Raw genomic sequence first — 23784 nt, 5'->3', positions numbered from 1 at the left:
GACTGAGTCCTTTGTATGCTTTAACCTTCATAAAAAATGCATTATGAATCCACTCCACCCTGCACGTAGGCGAGCTTATCTATCACTAAAGCCTACTGTTACCTGCATAACTACATTTAACTATACATGCAAAGTGCTTAACACAGCATCTGATATATGGGAAAGTTGATAAATGTTATTATTATACCATGCTTGAAAAAAATTTTGTTACATTCAAGAAGTTCTCATCATGTTATTCTGTTGCTTAAAAACCTTCAATGCTGCCCCACCACCTGGCAAATTAAATATGGTAGATACTTTCTTGTTGAGAAACACACATTCTAAGACCTACATGAATCCGTAAACTGAGAAGTCCACTCTTAGCATATTACCTGCATAAACTATGATAACCCAACAGTGAATACACAACAAACTGATGTTCACATGGGGTTAGCCTTGCACTGAGCCAACCGTCCCTGGGCTGAAAGGGCTACTCTACAAATTCTACTGACCCCATTGTAAGTGGCCTTAGTACTCAAGATATTTGAGAACACTGTCTCAACCTGGCTTTCCAGCCTTCACCTTCAATACTCCTTATGCTACAATCAAACTGCTGTCCTTGAGCAAGCACCACACTCCCATGCCTGTATTTCCGCTCTCCACTCTGCCTCAAGTGATTCTGAAATTCTTCCCCACACCATCCAACTCTCACTAGTAGAAATTCTGCCTACGTTTCTGGTTTATCTCACTTCCTACACCCTTTACAAAGCCCTGCCTGAGGCTTTTGATTGGCCTGGCCCCCAGGTGTTGCTGAAGATACCTAGGGGCCACGCCAGGACTGATTCACTCAACAGTCAAGGAACGAAGAGTGAAGTCCAAGAAGGCCTATCAGACCTTGTTGCCAGAAAGGCTGCTCTCCGGTACCCTTTCCCAAGACTCCCTAGCTCTTCTTTTTCGCAGCTACTGATGGAAGATGGAGTCAGCCTCTGGGGAAGACCACATGTGAATGAAAGGTGAGCCTCGGCAGGGCTTGTCCTCCGGTTCTAGGCTGGGAAAAAGCCCCTTTCTCCTCTTCCTTTCCTTGGGTTTGATCCTCGTAGCACCAGCGCGGTAACATCAGGGTGTGACCCTGAAGCAAAGCACCAGAAAGCCTCCCTGACTGTAAGAAATGGAAACCTTGGTGGGCTTGTTAGCAGCCCAGGTAAAAGGAGCTCCTAAAGGATCCCATGGTATCTTCAACTCGGGGTTTCGGGGCCCCATATAATCAGAGCTGAGTGACTAGGCCTCAAAGGCTCCTTCTCGACACTGCCCTCTGGAACTGGCATGACAGTAAGCAGTGACTTTGGGATTTAGGATTCAAAGATCTAAAACCCCAATTCCCAGCCAAATATCCTAGCTCCCTGAAGACTACTAAGACCCCGTCTTCTCTGCATTGTCAGAATATGAGGTAACGTTTTCTCCTACGGCAGTTTTTTCTAACTTACCTTTTTCCACAGCTTTTTGTAGAAACACCCTCAAAACCCGAAACTGCTGAAGGCAAGGACTGCGGCTTCCTTACCTTTTCTATATCCCCTACCCACAGGAGCAATGCTCTACTCTAAACCTGAACAGAAACCTGCAATGCATCACAAGATACACTGGGACTAGAATACATTTTCTTTCCTTTAATACCTTTAATAAATAAAGAGAACTCTGGTCCTGGGGAGATTTGAGAAAGTTTCTGGCATCTTCCGAACTTTTGCATAATTGATAAATCCTCTGAGAAACAGGAGAAAACCTAATTAAAAAAAAAAGAAAAGTTAAAAATGAATTTATAATATCTACATTAAGTCCTCCCCAAAAATACCCCTCTAGGTAGTACTACTTCATCGTTTTTCTGCTAAAAGCCATCGAAACACGAGCAATTTCCTCCAAAATTTCCAAGTTTTCCATTTCTCAGTAAGCAAACAATCTCAAGAACCAAATAAAAGTCTCTTTTGCATATTCAGAATCTAATTGGTCTAAAAAGGAAATAAAAAAATAAGATGGGGCCAAACATTCACATTTGGAAGCCTCATTGAGAAGCACTATCAAAACCCTCCTTCTGAGTTCCAAAAAAGTATTCCAAGAGAATTAACTCCAAAAAAGAGAGATCATAAACTGCTTTTCTCAAGTGAAAACGAGTTTCATCTTTTCCTGTCATGGGATCCTTCCCCCGTTGACAGTACAGAATGTTGTCCACTAGATGTCAGGACCTCCTCACCTATTACACAGCAGTAATCTTCTCAACATTCAACTCCTTTTCTTCAGTCTTAAGAACTACATACAAACAGGGGCCTTTGCCATTTATTCACCAGGCAGGTAAAGGAGTAAGACTGATTTTGCACGGCTACACCAGAATCCATACATTCCCTGCAGTCTGCACCTCTTGGGAGAGACAGCTGGAAGGTGACGTGCCCCTCCAATGGCGGTTCAGACGCTCCGGCCTCCTCCTTCAGAGTCGGTCCCTGAGTCTTAGACACATTTTTTTTAAACACCTTTATGGAGATATAATTTACATACCATAAAGTTCACCCATTTAATGTGTATGATTCACTGGCCTTTAGTATAGTTATGGAGTTGTACAACCAAAACCGTAATTAATTTTAGAACGTTTCATCACCCCTAAAAAAATGTGTACCCAATAGCAGTCACTCCCCATTAGCCTGCTCCCCCTCTCCCCAGCCCTAGGAAACCACTTCTTCTGGACACATTTTACCATATACTTAGTGGTAGAAAACTCTTTGTGCTCAGAACGGAGTTTTGGCAGTAACCAAGACTCATTAGCACTGGGCTCAGTGAACACCACTGTTTGGCACCAAAAGCAACAGGACTACAGAGCAGGGGTCACCCCCTCAAGTGCTGGGTGCTGGGATCCTAGTGAACTAGAGCGCACATAACCTGTATGGAGGGGGCAGCTACAAGTCAGCTCCAGTCAAAAGGTGGGTGCCATGTGGGAGTGTAAGCCAGTTTTGCTAGATATTCCAATTTTTAAGAAAAGTAAAAATATCAGATATTTTATGTGTAGACTCTTGATTTTTTAAATGATGGCAACTAATAACAAATATTCTGAAAATAACTGTAGAACAAACAAACCACAACTTACAGGCTCGATGTAGCTTATGAGCTGCCAGTTTAAGAACTCTGGACCTTGTAGGAAAAACTCCCCAAAAATTGGTTCTCTCCACAAGAGAAGTTCCAAAAATGACCCAAACATTGGGTCCAAATAAACTAAGTACACATCCAAAGCCTCACCATTTTTTTCCTTACTAGTAAGCAGTAAGATAGCAAGAATGATCAATTATAAAGAATTATAAATTTATGTCCCATGAAACTTTAATATAGGTAGAAAATCAGTCCATTACATTTCTTTAAACTATCTATGCTGTCAACAATCACCTGAAAATATGCTTAATGGTTCTTCTTTGATCCATGCAGGATTTGCTTGGACTTTAGGCTTACGGGAAGAGGAGGGGGTCAGCCTTTCTCTTAAAGACACAGTTTGAGAATAAGCAACCAAAGGACTTCCTGCAAAGTAACTCTCCTGTAGGTCATTTTTATTAATAAGCTCCTCAATAATCAAAGGACGGGGGGAAATCACTACTTCTCTTTCCTTAGAATTCCAGTGACTAACAGCAGAGTAGATGATGCTAGTGGGGCGGTGAGGGATGGCATGATGGATGACTTGCACTTTTTAAATAAAACTGAGGGTCAGCAATGCATGGCTCTGTCACCCTCGGTGAAAAAGGTAGGTCCTGACGTATTAAGTACCTGTTGGGCATGAAGCTGTACTGTGCTACCCAGACCCATTAACAGCACTGCCATCGAGGATCTTCATTAAGGAGGCAACAAAAGGCCCAAAATAGGAGATAGAAAAAAGTGATGTCACAGAAGCAGAGCAATAGCTACAGAGTAGCCCTGCTATTATTGTAGAGAAATGATGTTCATTCATCTCAATGTTCATCTTTGCTTTAAAATGTCTTGGAAGAAAAGATTTTAAAATAAATATTTAGAGCGAAAAATACAATCTTAAGATCAACAACCTGAAATGTCTGACATTAAAAAAAAACACAGCCTCTTTCCCATCACAAAATAATTCTTATTCTCACTAATAATGAACTAAAGAATTCTGGAAACCCAATAGTGGTTCTTCCAGAAGTTATGTTTAGCAAGGCTATATATTTTCTGTTTTCTACTGACAGATTCAGCTGAAGATGGGACACATACACTCATGAGTAGCTCAATTGATTACAAGAAGCCTATAAGCAACTTGGGGTTGTGAACTCTCTGTGGTAATAACTCACAAGGAGAAAAAAAACCTACAGGCTATAAAGTCATCTTATGAATATGTCCTACTGGGACACACTGGGAACCTGAGAAGTGTATATGATTAGGTTAGGAAAAACCTACCACCACTAAGAGGCATTTTATTAACATGCATGTTATTCTCATGGTGATAGCAGCCTAATCTTTGAGAGAAATATTTTTAAAATTATACTTATTGCTGACTAATATATTACCATATAGTAATGTATGTAAGCAAGGTGAGGGTTTACTAAAAGTAATTTTACTTCTAAAATTTAACATAATCTTTTCTCTCCTTTGTCCATGCTAAAAGCACTTACCTAAAACCAGGAACACCCACCACAGCCAATACTGACCGTCAAAGTATCCAGGGAAATAGGTGGAAAACTGAAAAATAAAGCAAAACATTTCACAGCAGCTTAGCAGATATGATTTCCCATTTTAACATAAGGGCACACAAAACGCAAGACTTTATTTTGTACACGAAGGCTGTCATTTAGCTCTTATAATAACATTTTTTAAATAAGTGAACGTATTTCATATGTTACTGTTTGGAAATGCTTATGACACATGCAAATGTATTTTCTTCCATGAAAAAGCAATCTTGAAGTATGATAACATTCAGCTTTATAGATTACTTGTTTTGAAAGTACTCAAATCTGGTGGTTTTTTTTTTAATTTTATTAGTTTCAGGTGCACAAGACAAAGCAATACTTAGACGTTTATCATTTATATCCCTCACACTGTGTGAACCCCCCCTTCCTCCATCCACTATCCCTCTGACATTGCACAGAGCCATTAAATTTCCACTGTCTCTATTCCTAATGCTGTACTCCACTTCCTGTAACCATATACATACATATATACATATGCATATATATATGTATATATATATATATATATACACACACATATAAAATCAGTTGGCATTCATTATTGTTCAGCTTCAGGTGTACAGTGCAGAGATCAGGTCAAATCTGTTTTTTAAATCTTTATTTTTGGCCCACATAAGATTGGTCCTTCTAGAAATGTTCCCCCCGTTTTTCCTTCCGCCTCCCACCCCCACTCCAGTTCAAGCCTTTTGTTTCTCAGTCTAGTTGTGTAGGACACAGCTCCCTGGCCCACGCTGGTATTAGGAGCCTTGCGCTCCCTCCGGCTGAGGCAGTCGGTTGCCAGCAGTCAGTCGGCCGTTCACAGCAGCTCATGGCAGCTCTTGCCAGCCACACCAACCTCCGCTCATGGCAGCTCTTGCCAGCCACACCAACCTCCGGCTGCTCATGGGAGAGGGAGAGCTGTTGTTTACAATCTTAGCTGTGGAGGGCGCAGCTCACTGGCCCATGTGGGAATTGAACTGCGGCCTCGTTAGGAGCACGGCACTCCAACCACCTGAGCCACTGGGCTGGCCCCTAGAAATGTGTTTTGATGATGCTTTTGCTTTGCTTACCCAGTGCCCAAACCAACTATCTGACCTCCTTTCTAATAAGCCCTGCGTCTCCAGCCATGCCTTGACCTTGGTAGCTTTCTCATGTTCATCATGATTATCCCATCTTTTGCCAGGGACTGGCACACGATGTTATTCTGGTCAATGGGAACTGAGGGCTAAGAAGGTTTCCTTGCTCTTAAAGAGAAAGGGAAAGAAGAAATAGTTCCTTCTCTTCTGTTGAGCAACCACTGTGTTTCTGATGTGCTGAGCTGCCCTGACCCTCGGGGAGCAGCAGCTATACCAGCATCCTGGGCAGAAACGTCCGTTTCTCTGATGACGTCAAGGAAACACTGATTTAACTAACCTCCATGTCAGGACTTATTTTCATAAGCATAAATTTTTCCCACTGTTTTCTACGCCAGTTTGAACTAAGTTTTCTGTTACTTGCAGACAAAACCATCCTAACTGATACAAGTTGATTCATTAAATTCAATTTTAAAATTTAGTCAATTCACTCAAAATTTTAGTTTAAAAAGATTGGTAACTAATTTTATCTGTTTTCTATTGGGGGCTTTGGTGTCTAAGAGTTTAATATAGTTTGAGCATTAAAATATAATGTCTTATTTCTTAATAACAATTAAGATTTAGAGAAGGAATGAAAAACTTCTTTAGGGCTTGGGTTATTAACCTAAAGTTCATGTTTTAGATGAGTATATACTTTAACTACCTGGGGGAAAGGCCCATAATTTTTATCAGATTCTCAAAGGAACTTGGAATCCCAAAAAATATTAACAAATTCTTTAGAACAAGTAAGTTTGAAAAAACTCCAGTGGTCAGTTAACACGCATTAATTAGTTAATAATGCCCATTTATGATGAATACATTGTTTTCATCTAGAAAGCTGACAATAACAATAAACTTATCTGAACTCAGAGGGTACTTGAAGAGACTAGATATTTTATAACTTTAAATTATTTCATGCAATTTTAACCGGTAACTTCCAAATAAATACCCGAAGATATCGCTAATTTACTTTACAGATAAGGTTCCTGATGGAGTAGCATTTGTTAAACACTTTTAACTCCCCAAAACATTTTGGCATAACCAGTGATGCTACTGATAACCAATCGCAGAAGGGAGGGAGGAAGAGAACAAGGAAGAAAGGGAGGAAACGGGGAGAAGAGAGCGAAGGAGGGAAGAAGATAAACTAAAACTTTAGAAGAAGTAATGAGAGGTGATATCCTTCTTTTTATTATAAAAACAATGAATTTCAGAACAAACACATATATTATCATTTAAGAAACATTAAAAACAGAGAAAGCAGGCGGTGAACAACTTATAGGATAGATGTCCCTGGATCACCAATATTCACTAGATTTAACTACAAAACTTGTTTGCATGAATCAATTGCAACTGATTAGGTTCAACTTTGTGAAACAAGCACAAAGGTTTGAAAATAATTTTAAATGCTGACATAATGCAAAAAAAGCAAACAGAAAAAAAAAAAAATCAAACACTCAAAGTTATTCTACTCATTATTTCTCTACAGAGTCTATCTTTTCTGGTGTACAACTTACCCTGACAATCAGGATCCACTTAATGAGAGAGAGACCAAATCCTGAAATGGCCCCATACCTTCCTGCAGCTGAAGTGGTCAGGCAAAAAGACAGGAAAAACCCAATCCAGTTAAAGAGGAATGCCACTGTAAAAGCAGAGAGATAAAAAAGACGTCAGATGTCCTGTTACCCAAGAAGCAAGAGTGCCTTCTCCACTTGCTCCTGCTTAAACGACTTTCCCAAGGATAAAAGCCGGCCCCGCCCACCCTCCACCACCCTTACCCCTCCTCCCCAAAGCAAACAAGAAAACATCCTCTCTGAGTATCAGGTGTTACACTACTGTCTACTGCTGCTCACTTTCAAAAATGCCTTAACATTCACCAAACTGTGTACTTATGACTTTACTGTACGTTACACTTTAGTGAATAAATGTCTTGAACATTACATCAGTGCTCCCAAACAATCTGACTCAAGTCATTCATCCTCCTACTTTTATGAATTTTGATAGTTTACTTAACATCACCTCTAAAAGCACTGCGTTTCTTTATATCTTTTCAATACCACAAATAATAGAAATGGTGGCTCACTTCTAAGTGAGGCGCATGGAAAGATAAATGCAAAATAACATCAAGGGAGAAAAATCACGCTGACTTTCATCTGCTAGAAAATAGAAGCTTCCAAAACAAAGTTCATCAGACAAAGGCATTTAATTCCTATCCTACAGGGTCAGGTATGAGTAGAAAGAAGCACAAGAAAGGGGACCTGCAGACCTGAAAGATGAGGCTTACACAGCTCATGTAAAAATGCGACATCTCCATAACTGCTTTAATTGTATTTTCCATAGATACTCATAGAAGATGAAGAAAAGGGATATTAAGATAAAAGTGTACTACGCTCTGTCATCTCAGTAAAAGGTACCAAACAAATATAATGTTATTAAAATATTAGTTCAACTAGTTATTTTAATTCCATTCACCCATAATCCAAAGCACTCTGGTTTGTGGGAAGTGGCTCTGCTATGAGGATATACTTACTGAAAAAAGTTAACATAAAGATCCCATCATTTCCTATCCTCAGCTGGTCAGCATCATCAAAATCATCCCGACCCACAAAATCCTCATCCTAAACGAAAAGAAAAAGAAGGTAAATTCACAATGAATTAATTCTAGGCAAAGGAAAACAGAGAAAGGGACATAAGTAGTACCAAGGGGAAATGTACTGCTTTGGCTCAATTTAAAACTATGAACATTAAGGCTCAGTATACGCTAAAAATTTTTATTTTGTACCTGAAACCTTTATGACGTTATAAACCAATGTTACCTCAATAAAGGTAAATTTTTAAAAAGACCTAAATTTGTTTTTAATTTCATTGTCTAAAGGTAAAAGATAAAATTAAAGAAAAAACAAATCTTTCTTCTATCGCCATAGTTTTCTACATGAAAGATTTTCATTTTTTAATCCAAGTTTTTAACAATACACTTCAAATATTATAAAGTTCATAAAGTTCATATATATATATCCATACATATGTGAATTCATACATACTTATATAATATATAATATACATATTTTACATATGTGACATATTTATATATAATTTTCTCCTTCATATATATGTATATATATTCCAGAATTTAAGCCAAATGTGTAAGTAAATTTTCTCCTTCATATATATGAATATATATATGAATATATATGAATATATATATTCATATATATGAAGGAGAAAATTTACTTACACATTTGGCTTAACTTCTAGAATGTCAATAATCCAGGCCCTGTTTAGGGCCCAGCATACCAGTAACCCAGGGCCTAGTAAGGAGATACAATTGAGTGGCTCAAGTATTTTATGAGACTGACCTAGGGAAAGGGACAGCGTGACCATACATGAAGCGTCTCTGGGGCAGCCCACTGCTCAACTCCATCACCATTTGTTTATATTGGTATACAGGTCTGAAACAATCTCACTTCCAATTTTATTGGCAGACAGGATCCCTTCCATCCTAACTTGAAAATATAACCTTCCAAGTCTAGAAAGAACATGATCTTGACCAACACTGACAACCAACATATTGTAGCCTACCTTTTCAACTTATGTAAATATGTTGAAAAATAAATGAACATATGCTTAAAAGTAAAAGCGACAGACCTGTACAATCCAATGAGGGTTCCTCAAATTAAATCAAACAAAAAAAATTCAGGGCAATCAATACTTGCCCTACACAGAAAAGGGCCTTAGAAATCCCTAACAAGCTGTTAACAGTGCTTTCCTTGGGGAACAGGAACTAGAGAAAATGGGTAGTGGTAGCTTCCACTTCTAACTTAACACATTTCCTCTACTGTTTGAAAGTTTTAAAAGAATGTGTTTGTTTTATATATTTAAAAATACTAAATACATAGTATTCTGAATTCATATTAGCAGGATAAATAATTCTTTGCCAAATTAGAAACTAATTCTTTTTTTCCATAATTACTCAAAGATAATACTACAAAAACACATGGAAGTAATTTCTAATACAGATGGTCCTCAACTTACGATGGTTTGACTTACCAGTTTTTTTCAACTTAACGGTGGTGCCAAAGTGATACACACCAACAGAAGCTGGCTAAGCTAAGCTAAGCTATAATGTTAATAGGTTAAGTGTATTAAATGTAGTTTCAATTTACAATATTATCAATCTTCAATGGTTATGGGGATGTAACCCCATTGAAAATCAAGGAGCATCTGGAATATTGCAAATGCCTTCTAACTGGTGTCCATACTACTGGGACTCCTCCTACAAACTGTTGCCGGCTAATGTTTCTAAAACACCATACTTGTCTTATTATAGCTTCTCAAAAACCTTTGAAGATTCTGTGTGACCTGCAAATTAAGTCTAAATGCTTCAGCCTAGCATTCAGGAGATTGCTACAACCTCCAGTTCTGGTCACAAACTTTAACTTTGTCTCAAGCAAAACCAATCACTACATGCACAGAATCTGCCCTGCACCTAGATGAATTCTCACCACCTTTCTGGGCTTTTCCCTCTGAATGTTCTTATCATCCATTAAAATTTGGGGCCCATTTCAAATCCCATCTTCCCCAAGATCACATAGTAAAAAGTCAGTTTTTATTGCTCACTGATCCTGTGCTGCCTAGATATGCGTGTTTGCGGGCCTTTTCCCCAGCTGGATTTTAAGCTCTTGTATGGCAGGAACATTGTCTTATACAAAGCTTCCTACCTATCCATTGCAAAATACATAGACTGTACATTGTATAAACAAGTGCTCTACATAGGTTTGCTAAATCATACAGAACCCTTTAAGATGTTCCTAAATACATACACTTGTCAAACAAAAGTATTCTAAAGAGTTCTGGGATTAGTGAGAGCTAATCTCCTGGTCTCCTTCCATGGAACAGTTGCCATATATTTCAACAGGTCTAGAGAGTACATACAAGGACTTTGGAGTCTAGACTATCTGGGTTTGGCTCTCACCTGTGCTACTTATTAGCTATATGACTTTGGGCAAATTACTTAATCTCTCTGGGACTCAGTTTTTGCATCTATAAAATGGGGATAATATAATCCTCACCCTGTGAGGTTACTGTGAAGATCAGAAATATATAAAAATACTACTATATAAATACTACTATATAAATACTACTATATACCAAAAAATACTACATAAATACTACTATATACCAAACATAGGACCAACCCTGTTGTTTGCTTCCAATACATAGTATTTATATTGAAACTGTTTTGCCCTGAGACAGTAAGCTCTATGTGGGTCCTTAGTTTCCCCTGGCACCTATAAAAACTGAATCCACATCATCATGTAAAATCAGCCTAGACTGCACTTACAAACTACTATGTCTGCCAAGCAGTGGTTTTAGGAGCCCCAGTCCTAAAGGTGTGGCCTGTAAACAGTTTGCGGCTCTAAGGCCTGAACGTCTGGGACCTGTGCCATTGCACTGCCCAGATTGAGCTTCTGTTCTTTCTTATTTTTCACTCTAGTTTTCTACAGGGACTAGAGTCTGGAGCCCTGGTCACCCCACATTCCTGAGACTGGATCCTGCTCCCCATTCTCCCAAGATCTGGCCCAAGGCCCTACTTGTATCTGCTTCAACCTGGATGAATATTTAAACCACATCTACATTATTTACAGGTCTGACATCAAGAACTAAGAATGCCCCAAAAAATCTCCAGCTCCTTTTCATCATACCCCACCCCCAACTTCCACGAATTAACATCAGGGCAGATGGGATCTGAATTCACTATGCCCCCACAGATGGCATAATCTGCTGGAGGCACAGGGGGTCATCTACATGATTGTGAGGACCCTTTTATGGGTTTCATTCTGTAAAGTTGTACTTATTCCTTGCATAGGTCTCCCTAACAGCTAGCTACCTAACGCTGAAATATTCAGTGTGCAGAATCAAGGCGAAGCCAGTGTATTTCCTAAACCAGCTCCTGCTCCAAGGCATTTCAGCCCCGCCAGGAGACTGGAGAAGTGGTGGTAGCAATAAAGATATAGGGATAATAAGCAGGCTTGACTGGTGATTTTCTGCTCATTTGTACCTTCTACCTCATCATTTTTAGGAACATGAGTTTATTGTCCCAAAAGAAAATGTGCTTGTTATTTAAAAAAAACTAGTTGGACTTTTACCATCCTAAGTAATAAATCAAAAGTGGGTAATGAAAATAACTTAATTCCCATAAAGCAGCCACCCAGTAAACACAGTAAATTAGACTTACTCTTCCGGGAACCAAAGGGATAGTAGCTTCAGCCTTGGTTCTCTCGGCTTCATCATAACTGGGCAGTGTTGTAGCCACATTGTAAGATGGGGGCTTTGGGAACCCAGACTCGTCTTTGTAGTCAAAATACGCTGAAAAATAAAAAGGAAGCCACAATTATCTGATGATTAGCTGACTTGAGGGAAAAAAGGGTTTCCACTAACTGGCAAACAAAAACCAGGCATTCCTCTAACAGACATATAATTGAATCAAAAGATGTATACAGATGAGTAGGAGAGGGAATGATTTTTTAAATTTACCCACTTTTCAATCATTTAAATTCCAGACTCACTTTGCCTTCCCAAGTGCTTTAGTACATTTTTCTCAATTGTTATGTAGTGTGTTCACAAAGGCATTTAATATTAATTGTGGCATAAGGAACACACTTAAACTAAAAATACTTCACCTGTGTGTGTGTGTGTAAATCTGGTGGAAGCCATGGCTTCCTCCCATTTACAAACATGAAAATCAACTTTAAAAAAAGTTAAAACTCATTTCTCACAGGTTTGTTTGGGTACTTTGAGTCTTTGATCTATCGATTCAATACAATCCCAACTAAAATTCCAGCAGGGTTTTTGTTTGTTTTATAAAACTTGACAAACTGATTCTAAAATGTACACGGAACTAAAAAAGGTAAAAAAGAACCAAAGTAATCTTAAAGAACAAAAAGGCTGAAGGACCTACAATACCAGATATCAAGATTATAAAGCTCCACAATTAAAACAGTAGGGCTCAGGCACAAAGATCAATAGACAAAAGGACAGAATATTGAGTCCAGAAACACATATATGGTCACCAATTTTGACAAAGGTGACGCTGTGGTGCAGAGGAGAAAGAATGTTTTTTTTTCAATAAATGGTACAGGACCAACTGAATATCCATATGGAAAAAGAACTTAATCTTAACTGCTACCTCACATTATACAGAAAAAACAACTCCAGGTGGAATGCAGATCTAAATGACAAAAATAAAATATCAAACTTTTAGAAAAAAATATAGGAAAATGTGTTATTGAACTAAAGCTGCTGCCACCTAATACAATTTAAGGAACATGGTTTTTTTCCATGTTAGAATAACCATTGAACATACATACACACACATATATACACACATATACATATACAGACATGCATATGTATATATTACAAAACATTCCCCATATAATTTCTGATAAAACTTTTTACTTTTAATCAAATCATACTAAAGTCATATCACAAATTGAAATGTACAATTGTGAATTAGCCCACAGCCATAGTAATTCTGAATACATGAATAAAACGGGTACCTACTACATTAAGTTGGGGGTGGGGGGTAAAAACACTTTTATTTCCCTACTTCAAAAGATTTTTTTAAATGAGATACATCAATATAGATACCTCATATAATTTTGATTTCCATGAAAAGTTTAATGACAATCTTTTCAAGTTTATTTAGTACATTCAAAACAAAAAAAAATCCAATTTGTTGGATTGTTTAAATGTATACGTCACAATTAAAATAGGTAAAATAAGTGTACAAAATAATGACTTGTGCTTTTTTCCATCTACCCATGTGTGTGCCATTCTGTTTCTAACCCTTTTTCTCATATATGGGCTAATAAGTATACACAACTCAACAATTATCCAAAACAAAATAAGCCATGTTAATTTAACAACAAAGGGGGAAAGGGCTGTTTAAGCTAGTTTAGAGGTTTCCTTTAAAAATAGTAAAAATGGAAAACTCCAGTTTATAAATAATAAAAAAATTAATGGTCTTGAGTAACTTATGATCTCTAAAACCATACTTCCTTGACACTTCACTTACCTGAAACTCAAGAGCTCAGTAGAGACCCAGGAAGTTAAGTTTGGGGTTTTTTTTTATTTTGCTTTGTTTTGTTAAAGCCTCCACATAGTCAGGTTGTTACCGAACCCAAGTTAATGTGCCTGACACTTTGAAAGGCCAAAACTCAAAACATCAGCGTTTCAAATAAGGAGACGTTTACTGATCAAGAAGGTGCCAACCAAGAAGACGGGAAACTTAACGGTGCCTCAAATTCATCTTGTTCACTGGACTAGATTGAGGGTTTTTAAGGAGCTGGGGGAACAGGTACGCGGAAGTGCTAGTGACAAGCTGTAATTGGAAGACCATAAATGGGTAAGGGGTGTCAGCACTGGATCTTCCTGGACAACAGACCCTTGACTTCTGAAAGGGTTCCAGTGTTCAAGTTCTGGTTATGTCCCAGTCCTTTGGTTCCGTGTGTGGGGTGGGGGGGGTGCAGTGAAGTCAAAGTTCTCTCTTCTGCACATGCTTCAGCTACATTGCATGTGGTTTTTGTCTATTATCTCTGAAGAGCAACTCAGTGGATTGTTCAACAGAATAGGATCATTTTGAGCTGGTTGGTTCTGCAGTTACAAGATGAAATACCACAAAACCCAAAGACTATTCAAGAGAGTTCTTCAGGCCTTATAACTAGAAAGTTTACCTTTACCTTTATACCCAATCTGAAGAAATTTTGTTACTTGCTGTTGAGGCCCACAGCAAAATTAACAAAAATAAGAGAGAAAGCGGTAAAAGACCTCAGGCTGACAGCAACAGGAGATACCATCTGACAGCAAGGAGGAAATTTGATGCTTGAGTCAAAAAGTTCTATAGATCTTAATGAATAAAAGCATCACTATAGTATAGAACAGAATACCTACCGGAGAATGTTTCTGACTATAACCCCTAAATCATAAAGAAAAATTTAAACAAAGAATATGAAATGTAAGTGAATAGGGAGAGCAGTGTTTGAGAAAAATTTCTATCTAAAATGGTTATAAATTTTTATAATGACAGAAAGTAGAAACTCAGATAGTCAGGAAAAATTACCTCCTATAAATATAAAGGACTTTTATCATTAATAAAACAGGAGTCCAATTTCTTATTAATTGGTTGGAATTTTCACTGAAAGTAGTTAATGGAAAACTAGTACTTATAGTCTGGGCAGAGATGAGTAAGTAAGGCATGGCACTGCAATTCTTTCCCAAATCTTGGTGTTCTTAATTTAATTCCACAAAACACCCTAGAATTCTTCCAAAACCTTAACTTGGCATTCTTAGTTTCAGATGCTTATAAATAAAAGAATCTTACCTAATACAAGGAGACCAAGTTCAGAATTTGAAGCCAGAGTGGAAGTGAGAAACTTTCTGACCTATGTTCCTCCTAATTATAATGGGAGACTCAGGGCCACAGAGACTACCAATAGATTAAATCTCACATCAACTGACAATAGCTGCCTGAAGTGCTGTGTTGAAAAGGATTCTGACGGGGATGTGTTTGGAATGAATGCTGTCTTCATCCTGCATATCTACCCTGGGAGTACGTTGCGTTCAGTTGTGGCACCGTGGGCCCTGTACTTGCCACTCTGCCACAGTTCTGTTTTAGAGAATATGGAAGAGATTTCATCAAAACTGGTCAACTTTCAGCAATTAAAGCAGAACTGGTTACCAGGAAGCTCTAGTTACCAAAAGTCCTCAACTACTGAGATTTTCTTCTCCCCCATCGCTTCTACACATACCATGTTTCCCAAAGACAAGACCTAGCTGGACCATCAGCTCTAGTGCATCTTTTGGAGCCAAAATTAATATAACACCCAGTATTATGTTATTATTGTTATATTGTATTATATTATATCCAATATTATGTATTATATTATATTATATATTATATTATATAATATATTAGACTCATTATTATATTATATTACATTATATTATATATTATATTATATTATACCTGGTATTATATTATACCCAATATCATATCATATCATATCATATCATATCATATCATATCATATCATACCTGGTCTTATATTATATTAAAGTAAGACCAGGTCTTATATTAATTTTTGCTCCAAAAGACGCATTAGAACTGATTGCCCGGCTAGGTCTTATTTTTGGGGAAACATGGTACACATGAAAATTAAAAGGATAATCTGGCATAAGATGGGTAGACTTAAGGTTAATTAAGGGGTTTAAATATGAGGAACACTTAAACTATCAGGGATGGAACGAAAGAGCTGGGGGACTTCTAATCTTTTTTAATTAAGAATTTACTATCATAAAAGAAATCTAACATAAAAGACTAAAAAAAAATTTTTTCAAACAAAGAATAGAAAAAAAGAAATCTAACATACTACATATTCCAGGTTATAGGTACTAAAGTCACAAAGAGCAGAACAGCTAATGAGGAAACTACAAAAAGAACAAAAATTAGGTGATCACCTAGTTCCTGGATGTCTACTTCCTTTATATAACATTAAGACTTTTTTATGGAACTAAAAAAGTCACACCGAAATGGGATTTTACCCATGTTTTTCAGAACAGTAACATGAGTTGTTTTTTCACCTCAGACTACAAACTAAAAATAATGTCAAAGACAACTTAAGGAAAGCTGAAGCTAAGGCAGACACCAATAAGCACATACCAGACCAAAGCCTAGGGCTAAGAGCATTTCCAGAGTTCAGCAGCCACCTCGGCCGCCGCTGCCTACCTGCACTCTCTGCAGAGATGCTGCTGTAAGGTGGAGGAGCGTCACCTGCAGCCTGCTCCGGCTCCCCGGGCTCTTCCTCATTCTGCAACTAAATAAAAAATTCACATTTTAATGCAAGTATAAAGACAGAAGAGAACCAGAAAACTAGAATAACCTTTCTGGAAAGCTATTTGGCAATGTGTCTCAAGCCTTAAAATGTGCAAATCCTTTACAAAGTATTCTACTCCCAGGCACTTATCCTAAGGAAATAAACAAAAAGGCAAAACGGTAGATATAAATGCTACTGCAGCAAAAATTAGTAACAACCTAAACTCCAATCACAGGAAACATTAAATAAAATACAGTTCATCTCACAAGACTAAGCAGCCACAAAAATGAAAATGAAGAAAACTTGATGACGCAAACAGATATATATCTATGCTGCACTGTAACATGAAAAAAGCTAAATTTACCAAACAGTATACATTATATAATTTGGTTTTGATAGACAGATATATAATGGAAAGAAGGTCCAAAATGATAGACACCTACAGTTTTACTGTTTATCTCCAGGTGATGCAATCATAAAGGATTTTTCTTGTTATTTATACGTATGTTCTAATTTTTTGTAATGAACATTTATCACTTGTATAATTTTTAAGTCAGAAAAATAATCTAATAATAATCTGTTATGGCAAAGATAAATTACAGGAAACTAAGGTTTACCATTATATTCAGTTTGTGCATAGAAATTAGATCTTAATTCAGACATTTAAGAAAACATAAAATTTTTCCTGATTCTACTTATAACCTATCAACACATCTCTCTTCCTTATCTCGGCAACTTTCTCATTGGCCAAATCTACAGCTCCTGTTACTTTAAATAACTCACACTAAAAGTGTGTCTTCCTGCCATCACCAGTCTGGATAGTCTACCCAACTCATTCATCTTCATAGAACAACAGCATTTGATTTAATTTTTCCAAGGTGACAACAGACTACAGCTCATTTAAATGATGAATCGGCTAAGAATGGGAGTCTGTCTGTAAAGTAATAACAGAGTATTTACCAGTGTATGTGACAGGGGTCTGGGTCCCCCCTGTGTACAATCATGATATATATATAGAGTCAACTAAGCCACTTGTAAAAAACACACACTCTAAACCAACTGCTACAAACTCTCTTGAATTGAACGAAAAAAACAGAGAGCCTGACCTGTCACAACGTGAAGTACAACTCCCTAATTCATTCCATTTTAACCAGCCACCGCAGTCTGCAATCCCTATGCTATTCAAAATTGGAAGCCAGCAAAACTTTTCTGATTACTACTACAAAGCATTCTGTTTAAGATAAATTCCTGTGCCACATTTTCATCACGATCTATCATCTGGTCACAGTTTTTTAAACTCTTGTAATCTAATGTTAAACTGAAAGGACTCCCAAAATAATTGTTTTGTAACCTAAGATGAATTTCCCTTTTAAAGGAAGGCTATGGGCAAGATAGCTATAGTAAAGCCAGTGTTCCTGGGACATCGAATCAGTCAGTAGAGTTCCTGGGGCCATGGTTCACCTGGAATACTATTATCATTATCTGAAGCTCTAGGCAGGGTTTTCTCAGCCTACTCCCACCTCACCATTCTTGTGCCCTGGGAACATCGCAAAAAGAAGAGTCTAGGGCAAAAACAGAGGCAAATACAGACTTTTCAAGGATGTTGCCTTAATATACTGCAGCTAGTAATGTTCTTTTTAAACCTAGGAATACTCTTTACACCTGTTTTTATATTTCCTGAGCTTGGTGAAATACTCATATTGCCTCTGCATAATTTAGGTTTTAGAAAGGAAGTGTGACAATTCTAAGAAATATAGAGGTCCAAAGAACAAAGAGGTCATATATGCCAGTATCTACAAGATAGGTTGCCTGTTTCCTAGCAACCTGGAAATAAGCAATTTGATCATCCCACATCAGGGTAACAGATAACAGAGCAAAGAAATTCCAACCATCTCAGAAACCCCCATTTTCTCTTTGGTGAGCAAAAAAGAAACATTTCTGGGTGACGTTTTTTGCTCCATTAAAATTCACCACTTCAGCATCATGTACTAATATTATTTCCAACTGAAAACAAAAACAACAAAAAATACCCACTCTGACTACGGAAACTACACATACTGAGAAGACCCCAGGACCTCACTGTACAGGCTTCCCAGTGCTGGCTTGTTTTCTAGTGTTTCCCCAAAAATAAGACCTAGCCGGACAATCAGCTCTAACGCATCCATCTTTCGGAGCAAACATTAATATACAACCCAGTTTTATTTTACTATAATATAAAACCAAGTCTTATCTAAAATAATATAAGACTTGGTCTTATATTAATTTTTCCTCCACAAGACGCATTAGAGCTGACTGTCCGGCTAGGTCTTATTTCCGGGGAAACAGGGTGTGATGCTGGTGATAAGTTTACGCTCCATCAAGAAAGGTATTTAAAATAAAACATTACAATGTGGGAGGAAAAGAGGCAATCACCTTCAAAGAAGTATTTAGTGACCACCATCTGCGTGAGTAACTGGCTACACAACAGAATCCCTAAGTATACACCTTTTTACACTTTGGGGGCATCTACAGCCATCAGTTAGGCTCTGCCAGCCAAACAAGTCAGGCACACGACTAAGCGGAGACACATGCACTGGACCTGGAGTGGGGCTTATCTGTAAGGCTAATAAAATGGTTACTTGGTTCCACAATGTATTTTTAAGGTCCCCTTTCCCGTCCCTGAGAACCCTTCCTGTGCAGTCCTCCTTGCCACATCCCTAGGGCTGCGGGATCTTCAGGCTCTGTCCTGAGGCTCCCTCAGAAGATAAGCACCACTGTCACCTTGGGGCTGGCATTAGAAAGCGACTCAGTCTCTTCTAGGTGTCACGTGGATCAGTGGAAGCCTGAGCGCAGCCTACCTGTCACAGCGTCCTGGTTGTAGGGGAGACCTGGTTGTTGGGGAGACAGTGAGCGGAAGGTTTGGAAAGTGGTGGGACCTTCTGCTCCCTCCCTGCACTGTGCTGTTGGGCGGTGGGGGCAGTGAGGGGGGAATCATTTGATTGTGTAACTGACAGATAATAAATACCTGTTGGGGGCTGGATTCTTTCCTGCCACGTAATTTTTTTTTTCAACAATGTCTATCCATTTTACTTATCTCTAAATATGTAAAAATGGTATTTTTTCCAAAAAGAATTATGCAGTTACCTATGCATGCCACATAAAGTCCTGAGTTAAGTACAAAACTACCTGTATCCCCATTGCTGAGATAGGAATAACCCAACCGTCTGACAATTCAGGTGGCCTTCTCTTTAGCACACCCCAGACGGTGCCTCGCTCCCACTTTCCTGACGCTCCTCTCTGTACTCCAAGCGGACTCTGTCATGGCTCCCCAGAAAAACCCTAAAACTCGTCCATGTTCCCACTTTAGATACATCACGATCTTCTGGGGTGCCTCTTGGCCTTGATCACTCTCGATATATATTTTTTAATATTTACCTGCACACAGGTGCTAATAATGTATTGTAGATTTAGCCTGTGAAATACAGCACATCTAAAATAAAGGGTGTTTTCCTTACTACAATCCTCTGTACCCTATCTGTACTGCTGCTATTAGAAATAAATATGGTGTTTTAGCTAAATAACAGTTTAAAGGAACTCCCATTAGAAATTATTCATGGCTCTAGTTCTACTAGAAGCAAACTTGAATTTAACAAGTTTAAAGACATTTATACGCTATGGGTTTAAATTTTGAGTTCCCACCCCAGCTAGAAGACTTCATCACTAAGCTCCCCTAAGTAATTCTAAAGATACCTTTCATTTAGAAATGAGCTGTTTTTAAGCAATTGCAGAGCCAGGGCTAGGATTAGGCCTAAGTAAGGAAAAACATTTACAACTGTACCGAAGGCAGTACCTTAAGGCACTTAAAAGTCATTCTTGGATTCTATTGACTAAGAATGGGAAAACAACAACAAACACTACCAAACAACAAAAACAAACCCCCCCACAAATTCTTATACACAAGAAGAGGTTTCAAAACATACTGCGTAATTCACACAAAAACAAGTATGTGGAAAACAATGTTGACCTATCCAATGATTCCATGAAGTTACAAGTATGTGTATACCACTCATTATTTTCTTCTTGGTTGAGCCCAATTTTAACAGCAAGAAAATGCTTTTAAGTTCTAAATCCCGTTTTTAAATTGTTAATAATAAGTCTCAAAATCCTGAATCAATACCTAAACTCTAGCTGCTTTAAATGTTATTTACCACTTCTAATTTTAGAGTTAATTTCTAAAACTTTTACCTTAAAATGCAATTCTTAAACCTCTCATTACCAACCCACTACTTCTGCATACTCTTTAAATCCTACCAAATGAGACAGTATACTTATCAGAAAGTAAACAAGCACACTTCTTTAGGTAAACAACTGAGTATGCTATTTTACTCTGTCGTTCAGAAGAAACAGCCCACGTTAGTGAGGCTGTAATTTCTCTATTATATATAGATGGTAGACTTTTAATTGTACATTGACTGTAAATTGTGTTATTCTAACATCACCAAAATTCTTTACATCAAGAACAGTTCTCTATTATGTTGTTATTAGGGGATGAAACTTAAAATAAGTTAAGTAATTCTGACAAAGCGATACTGAACAATAGAAAGACAATCTAATTTTTTAAAGGGCAAAAAATGCAACAGAAGATATACAAATGGCCAGTATACACAAGATGTTCAACATCATTAGTCATCAGAGAAATGCCAATCAAAACCATGAGATACCACTTCACACCCATTGGTATGGCCATAAAAAATTAAAAAGGGAAATAACAAGAGCTGTTGAGTATGTAGAGAAATTGGAACCCTTGTACATCACTGGTGGAAATGGAAAGTGATGCAGCCACTGTAGGAAAGCTTGGGAATTCCTCCAAAAAAAGTTAAACATAGAGTTACAAAAAGATCCTGCACTTCCATTCCTTATATCCAAAAAAACTGAAAACATACTTGCACAGAAAAACATGTACATGAATGTTCATAACAGCATTATTTATAATAGCGAAAATGTTCAACGAATGAATGGATAAACAAAATACGATATAACTCATCTTATCCAAATAGAATGAAGTACTGACACATGCCATCACACAGATGAAACTTGAAATCATTTTGCTAAGCAAAAGAAGCCAGTCACAAAGGACCACATATTGCATGATTCCGTTTACATAAAATATCCAGAAAAGGCATCCAATGGAGACAGAAAGTAGGTTAGTGGTTGCCAGATGCTGAGGAAGGGAAGAAGGGGGAGTGACTGACTGCTATATCACACGCAAATATACTGTGATTCAAGCTTCCCATTCCCTCCACTGCCTTTTCTTCTGCCACAGCCCGTAACAACCTTCCTCCTGGACAGTCAGAAATTTGAATATTTCACTCAATGAAATTTTACCAGGCACTACTACTACAACAAGCCAGAAACACACCAATTTTTGACTTTTTCCCCTTAATGTTCCTGAACGAACACTTCCATTTTTTTCATTAATTTACTAGACAGACTGATTGTTACTTTAAGCCATAATACGATTTAGGCTGTTAATTTTGGATGTTAAAAATGTAATTTGATAAGATTTGTTAAATGATGCATTATATGTAATTGTTAGGATCAACATATGTCAACAAGGACAAATAATTTTTTCGTTAAATCTATTGACAGAAGCACTATTCCTATACACCATTATACTGAAATACCAGAGGAAGTCGTTTCTTAGGTGCATGTGACAATGACCAACCAGGCAAACCTCATTTGCTAGTGAGTGGTTATCCTGGGAGAGGGGCAACTGGAAGGGCACCCGAAGGGAGCTTTGAGTGCTGGTAATGCTGGTTCTTGGTCTGGGTACTAGTTAAATGTGTTTTCAGCTTGTGAAAATGTATACTGAGCTGTACATGTATAATCTGTGTATGTTTCTGTATGTAAATCATACTTCATTAACAATTCTGGAAGGGGAGAAAAAGAGCCTGTCAGAGGATTTGTGCTGTAGACTGTGGGCCATCTGCAGACGGGGACCTTTGCGTGATTTATTGCTGCATGATTCACCCAGCACGTCACAGCGAGTGGCACAGCACGGATACCTCATCAGCACATGTTGACTGAAGCAGGCGCGGATGTGGAACTCTAACAGAATCCTACCCGAAGAAATGGTAGCTACCTCAATACCATCTTAACGTACCAGGTCACATGAAGGCACAGGCAGATGACTATCACATCTGTGGAAGGGACAGTGATGATGGCTCCGTGAGTAATCAGAGCCTTAGCACAAGGAACACAGAAAACATGGGGAGAACCGAGGAGAAACAGGGCTTTATCAAGCAATGAAGGCAAAAGCATCTTACTGACTGCTCTAAAAGCAAGGTCTGAGAAACAAAAAACTTTCACAAAAAGATTGCTATAACCTGAGTTGTAGATTTACAGGTGCTTCATTTATTTTCATGCTTCGTAAGGTCCTTTTGTGTGTATCCAGTATTTCATAATAAAAATGAAAAGATTATGGTTCTATAATTCCCAATTTTAAAAAGAAATGGTAACAAAAGCACAAGAAACCTAAAGAAGACGCCATCCAACCTTTCTCTCTTTCGAAATAAAAAATGTTTAACATTTAATATTTAACCGGTAACAGTACAACACTTAGCACAGAGTACTGGATACAAATAGGTGTTTTAGTAAATGTTTGTGGTACATATGAAGGAAAATTGGTATTTTGATCACACTGTAATACCTAGAATATTTTTCTTCTCCTAAGAACAATTAAAAAAAGGAATATTCTACACTAGAAAGACAGTGAAGTCAAATGTACAGATAGACAGTGACAGACATGCCTCCAACCCAGGCACGTGTGCTGGTGGCAGCCTGCTTGGCCAGCCCAGAAGCTACCAGAATTCGCGCTCCGGCTGTGAAGTTCCAAAACTATGCTTGATGATCTGATGAGCACTACGACGACCGAAGTAGAATATACGAGGGCTGAGAATATGGCAAGGAAAAGGCACTCTACTGAAGAGGGCCTGCCTTAATTTAGGCCTAGTCATGAGGTGCCCTTCTCCTGCAAGAACAATGAGAGCCGAGACGGAAATGCATTAAGCATTTCCTATCTTTCCCTCCACCCCTTCATCACAGAATGTTCCACTATGCAGGTGTTTAACTGCTAGATTAATTTAA

General features: G+C 38.0%; 1 protein-coding gene across 1 annotated transcript in view; it reads right to left on the bottom strand.

Moving 5' to 3' along the window:
- Positions 1-23784, bottom strand: part of NDFIP1 (Nedd4 family interacting protein 1) — a 44897-nt gene that overhangs the window by 5175 nt on the left and 15938 nt on the right. Inside the window, exons 2-7 of the mRNA XM_019739096.2 lie at positions 16572-16659; positions 12021-12151; positions 8316-8403; positions 7303-7427; positions 4623-4689; positions 1651-1756 (exon numbers count right to left, since the gene is read on the bottom strand). Coding sequence (XP_019594655.1) covers positions 1653-1756; positions 4623-4689; positions 7303-7427; positions 8316-8403; positions 12021-12151; positions 16572-16659 — 603 coding nt within the window. The 3' untranslated portion in view covers positions 1651-1652. The remainder of the gene's footprint in view (positions 1-1650; positions 1757-4622; positions 4690-7302; positions 7428-8315; positions 8404-12020; positions 12152-16571; positions 16660-23784) is intronic.

Source organism: Rhinolophus sinicus, linkage group LG10 (assembly GCF_036562045.2).
Source record: "Rhinolophus sinicus isolate RSC01 linkage group LG10, ASM3656204v1, whole genome shotgun sequence".
NCBI classification, from domain to species: Eukaryota; Metazoa; Chordata; class Mammalia; order Chiroptera; family Rhinolophidae; genus Rhinolophus; species Rhinolophus sinicus.
Note: the sequence above shows the minus strand (reverse complement) of the source record. Positions and strands in the feature narration are given on the sequence as shown.